The sequence below is a fragment of the Antrostomus carolinensis genome, unplaced genomic scaffold (genome assembly GCF_000700745.2).
Source record: "Antrostomus carolinensis isolate BGI_N321 unplaced genomic scaffold, ASM70074v2 scaffold9368, whole genome shotgun sequence".
In the NCBI taxonomy this organism is placed as follows: Eukaryota; Metazoa; Chordata; class Aves; order Caprimulgiformes; family Caprimulgidae; genus Antrostomus; species Antrostomus carolinensis.
In genome coordinates this window covers 1-5,712 of record NW_010334978.1, presented here as the reverse complement: position 1 = coordinate 5,712, position 5,712 = coordinate 1, and the positions used below count along the sequence as shown (strand labels likewise).

At 42.5% G+C, this 5,712-nt stretch overlaps 1 protein-coding gene across 1 annotated transcript; it reads right to left on the bottom strand.

Moving 5' to 3' along the window:
- Window positions 1–2,561: 2,561 nt before the first annotated feature.
- GNG10 (G protein subunit gamma 10) lies at window positions 2,562–5,392 on the bottom strand. Its single transcript, XM_029086585.1, has 2 exons — window positions 5,387–5,392; window positions 2,562–2,687 (listed from the first exon to the last, which is right to left on the bottom strand). Exons 1-2 carry the CDS (start codon window positions 5,390–5,392, stop codon window positions 2,562–2,564), a joined length of 132 nt encoding a protein of 43 aa, XP_028942418.1.
- Between the last annotated feature and the right edge of the window lie 320 nt (window positions 5,393–5,712).

Genomic DNA, 5,712 nt, shown 5'->3' with positions numbered 1-5,712 from the left:
GGAATTTTATTTCCAAACTTCTAAAAGATTAATACAAACAATAGAAAGTAGACAAAATTAAAAAAAAGACTATTTAAAAAGTTAATTGTTCCTGTAAAAGTGTTCTATAAAAAACTGAAGGCAAATGACCAAGTACATTTTAGTAAGTTTTGTGTATCGCAAACCTTGCCATTACGCATGCAACTACCTTTGGGTGTTCATGGGTTTTTCGTGTCTGTTTGGTCACATTTTAAACACGTCAAGGAAACTCCACCATGGCAGTACCTTTACAAATACAAATTAGGAGAAGTATTACAGATGAGAAGTCTGGTAAGAAACGTGCCTTAGAATAAAGCCTGTACGATGCATTGTGTGCAGTAGTTTCTAGTATGTATCGTTTATGGACTTAGATGCACTTAAAAAAAGCTGTAGTTGGTTCCAGCTCTTGGTAATAGAAGCAAAGTTCCCCGATAACATTATTTCAGTACTAATGGCATTTAGTTTTATACTTTAATGATTCACTTTTTGGATGCTTTATTTTGGAAAAAAAAACACATAGTTTTTACTAATTCCAGTGTAACAGTTTACCCAAGATAGGAGTAAGTAATTTGTTAAAAATTCATGTGTTTTTCTTTTCTAAAATGTAAACTTCTCAAGTAATATTTGTCTAGTTAGCATAGTGTAGTAACACTGGTGACGATTATGAAAAGAATGAGTTACATTAAAAAAACTTTAAGAACATTAGCAAAAGATTGTGAAGTACAGATACACAAGAACAAAGAGATAAATATCTAGGACATGGTTCCAGCCACACAGAAGTTAGGACACGGGAGAAAGACTCTTCTTGTGAAGGACAGGCAGTTGTTATTCATGTCAAGCTTGAAGGCAACTCTGATGACCTCTCCTGTAAGAGTAAAAAAAGGTTTACTAAATGCTGTCTTCCTAAGCTGATATATGTCTTTTACAAATTGTAACACGAAAGCTCCTTTGCACTGAGAAAAACTGAATGATTTTTCCTTGTTGGATGTTGGCATCCTTGAATATTATAAAAATTTTAAATTTTTTTTTTTTTACTTTGCTCTCATTTTTTATTATTCTAAGATTACTAAATAATAAACAACTAAATAATTGATCTACCAGAAAAAGATGACTAAATGAGATCTTGGGCTGAGCTATGCATTTCTAAAAGTATAATGAATTAACCATCAAACTAGTTTGAGAAAATATTTTGTATCCTGTCTGGACAATGCAATCAAACTTGCACCCTAGAAATACCCACACAGAGACACAAAAAAAGTGAAAGGCTGCTTCAGTAACAGAACACATGCAACAGTCACTATCCATTTTATCTTATGTGCAGGAAGAATTAAAGGTAGCATGTAAATTAAGAAAATCTTCTGCTTGTGCTCCCTCCCCCACCCCAGGTTTTTCCAGCAGAGCCTCTCACGTTCCATTGTTCTCTCTCTCCAGGTTCAATCCTGTTTTGTCAAACCTACGTAGCGACAATCAAAACCGCAACTATTGACGAGGCACAAGCGCGACTGCAAGCTCAGGAACCCTGGCAGCAGGAAGGGGAAGTTTTTACTTTATGTCCTAGTTGAAATTCTACCCTTAAAGAAAACACTGGTTTTCACTTCGATAGCACTCTCAAAGAAAGAAGTCGGTGGTTCTTCCTCTCTATTTTTTTCAGCTCTTTAGAGGGAACTATTTTTGTTTTTTCTTTTGTAGAAGAGTAACCCCTTGTGAATAGCCAACTTCCACATTTGTTTGTCCTGCAGAAGAAATAAGATTTTGCAACAAAAGTTATGATGTGATCCTGCACACATGGCCTTTCTTCCTCCTGCTTGCAGTCACTGCTGTGTGACAGATGGGAGAGGCATGAGTGGGAATCACAGAACTGGATCCCAAAGATTTGCAAATGCTGGATGGTCACCCACCCACCCACCCACCCACAGGCAGACAGAGTTCAGGGGGTATCTCATCCTTCAGAAATCCTGTGCTCCATAACAAGGTCACGAAGGATGTGATGACAGATTGCCTCAGCTCCTCTCTGCTTCCACTGCCTTTGGTGCTGTACCAAGAGCAACAGAAGGAGCCTAAGGACAGGCACAGCCAAATGAACTGCAGTATGACGCTGAAAACAAAACGTATTTTAACAACATTCTTGCTTAAAGCTGTAAGCAAGTCATCAGAACACACACAACTGCCACAGCTCTGTCTGACTTCTTCAAGCTGGGTATGTGACTGTTTTTTATGTCTGGTTGGGTCATATACAGCCTTGTGTCACAAACAGTTTTTATTATTTTGCATGGTGCTAATGACCCTAGAGCTGCTCAAACGCAAAAACCAACCAACCAAACCATCCAACTCATAAACAAAGCACCCCTAGAAAGAGCTGTAGGAAAGAGACATGCTTCAACTGCTACACCTAAAAGGAACAGCAACAATTTTTAGAGCCAGCAGGGAGTTCTCTACCAAGAACTCGACATTCAAACAACTATCACCACGTGCAGTTGTTCCTCCTAGGGCTTGGGTTTCAGATCAGAGTTGTTGTTGTGGTATCCATGACTTTATTACCTGAATCAGAGTAGAGCACAGGATCGGGGTTCTCGAAAGGGATTGCTCCCTGCAGGAACCCCAACAAGCAAGGCATCTTTGCAGGCATTTTGCATACAGTACTGCTGGAGTTCTGCAGCTGCCTGAGAGACCTGTGTAAAGGAAAAAGAAAAACAAATCCAGAGAGGGAACTAATTCATTCACAAGCATCCATTAGGCATTTCCTCTTGAAGAGCCATTATCAAACAGAGCTGGAAAGCAGCCAAGTCAGCTCTTGGATTCTAAAACACTCAGTAAATCAGCACAGACGCACATTTACAAAGCTCCAGTGAAACACAAATGAAATCCTATGCCACTGATGCACCAGAGGAGTGCAGAGGACTGAGGTGCGAGCATGATGGAATTTGTCCTTATTAAAATGCACAGAGCAGTGATCACAATATTTCCCAACCTACTGTACTGTTTTCACGTTTATATTTGAACCCTTATATCCTGAACTCAGATAAGGATTTTCATTTCCAAACTGTTAAGCAACACAGAGCATAACAAGGAAGGAAAGCAAAAAGATAAGGATGAAAAGCTTTTTAAGTCCAAATCGCCACCTTCTCCTGACAGTGAAGTGAGAGCATCAAACTCACACTCTGGCCTCTAGAGAGGGCAGTCCAGAGCTCCAGAACAAGCCCAGGAACCCAAAGGTAAAATGCCTCCAACACTGAACCTCCCTGCTCTCCCTGTGAGTGGCAAGTCAGCCTTGTGCCGGACTTGGAAGGCAAACATAAGGGGGAGTCCCGATTTGTTAGACACACATTGGTTACAGCTGCAGGGAACTGTCAAAATCCATGCTGACTGACACATTTTTTATAAACAGGAAGACTGAGAATGTTGGTGGGAATACAAGTTCCCATCTGACCTCACCTCTGCCTTCATTACAGGACTCCTGAAATACCGATTCTTCTTCCTGTACAACTTTGCAATGTTGCCAACGGGAGAACGAGACAAGAAGAAGGAACTATTGACATTTCCCAGCTTCCTGATCGACGGGGCCACCCAGGAGCCCTGACAGGATTTTGGTTCTGGGCCACCCCATCCAACAGCATCTGAAAGTGCTGGGAAACCTGGCCCAGCGTGTGCTTTTGTTTGCTGTTTCGCTGCTGTCCTGTTCACCGCTTCCCTTCTCTCCTCCAGGACACTTGTCCTGGTAACCGCCCAATTTAGCCAGCAGCACTTGGCATTTCAGGGAGTTGTTAAGAGAAGCATTTTCCCACAGCCTCCTCGGTTCTCTTGAGCAGAGTATGAGGAGAAGTGTCCACAGTAAGGATCCCTGCTAGTCAGTGGGCTTCGCCACTCCTCCTTTCCTTGAGGAGAACCTCTTTCTGGAGGCTGCAAAGGTCTCCCGCCCCTTGGACCTCCTGCAGCATTAGCACCCTTGCCTCAACCACGGTGCCAACCCCTTGCTGGAACCCAACTGTGCACCACACGGCTATCAGGCAGAGGTGCCACTTGCCAACACAGGTCAGGCCAAGGCTGGGGGGAGCTGCTTCCTGGGAAGAGGAGCAGAGGGTGTCTCAGGGCACGGCTTGCCCTACAAGCACGGAACAGTTAGCAGTTCCTCACTGCACCTCCTCTCACGCTGCTGCTGAACTCTGCAACATGGACTGAGCTACGTATATCCTGGTGCTCCTGGAAAGACACAAACCTAATTTTTGGCACAATTATCCATATGGCAGCAGATAGTTGTTCTAGGACAGATCTGCCTACTCTAGACCTACCTATATCCTTGTAACATTCTTCACTCCTCCAGGTCACACAGAAAGTAGAAGGGTTTCCGCTGTATTTCATCACAGGACAAACACCCTCCCGCAGCAGCCTCCTGCGTGCAAGATACGTGTGGGTACTTCTTTCCTACTTGGTTTCCTCTTTCTGAAAATATTGTTCCTGTCTGCTTTTTTAGCTAGCAGGGTAAACAAAAATCACCACTGTATCTTTGGAGTATGGGATGTATTTTTTAAAAATCCTTTCATATCCAGCTTCTGTCTGAAAACATATTATCTATTCAAAGTAGCCAAAACAAAGTTTTCTCTTATTTCAGTGTCTGCTAAAACTGATCCAAGGGGGTTTTCACCAGCTGAATATATTCCTCACTGTTTTTACGCTGCATGTCAATAAACCCTAGATGATGCTTTTTACAAAACACATTTTTAATCATGCATCATTTCAGTTGTGATTATAAAAAGACACATACAGGTTCCTAGAACAGCAGGACTGGACAGAGACTGCTGTGCACGATGCCACAAGAAAGATGAGACTTAGGTCTCATCAAGGCCAAGCCTCCCTGGAGACAAGCAAACCCACAATAAATACGTAATCCTGAGAAGTCCAGCTCCAGAATGTGTTACCGCCACAAAGGAACGCCCAGCAAGCTGTGAACTCCATCTTTATGCTCCCAGAAAAAGCAGGGAGGGGGTATATGGCTCAAAATGAGCAGGAACTCAGGCCATTGCTGGTGGTATAAAGCAACAGAAGTGCTTGGTCAGTCACTGCTGTGTTAGACAACATCCCTCTCGCCACAAGGGCCCACATCTCCGCTCTGCATCATGCTGTTTCTCACACACACACCACTGCAGTGATGAGCTGCAGTCGCTTTTAGTGAATCAAACATCTGACGACTCAGTATTTGCTAATAAAATTCAGTAACGTTAATGGATTGATCAGCATGACGTCCAAAAGCCATAGTGGTTTCACCTTGCAAAGGGCACTTCGAATTTCAGCAGTCCAGGGCAGGAAGCCCTTGAAAAAAGGTATTCTGAATTATTTTTAAATCAATTAGCTAAGTTCCTGCAGCTCAACATACCGGCATTGTCCTCAGACTGAGGAAGCCAACGTTTTGTGACTGGCCAGAGAGAGAAAAATGGCGAATGCACGGAGGTGATGAGAGAAGAGGAAATTGCAGGATACAAATTAATTTGACCTTCATCATTTCACAGCTTACGCTGGATTTTGTGCATGGTCGGAAAGAATTGTTTTGGCAAAGCAAGTTGTGGATTCCCACAGACCTGCTGGGAACCAAGAGCTGTCCTGGACAGGGCTGCGTGAGTCAATCTGGGCTGCCAGAGGAATAAATAGAAATAAAAATAATAATAAAATAAAAATAAAAATAATAAAATAAATACAAGACTA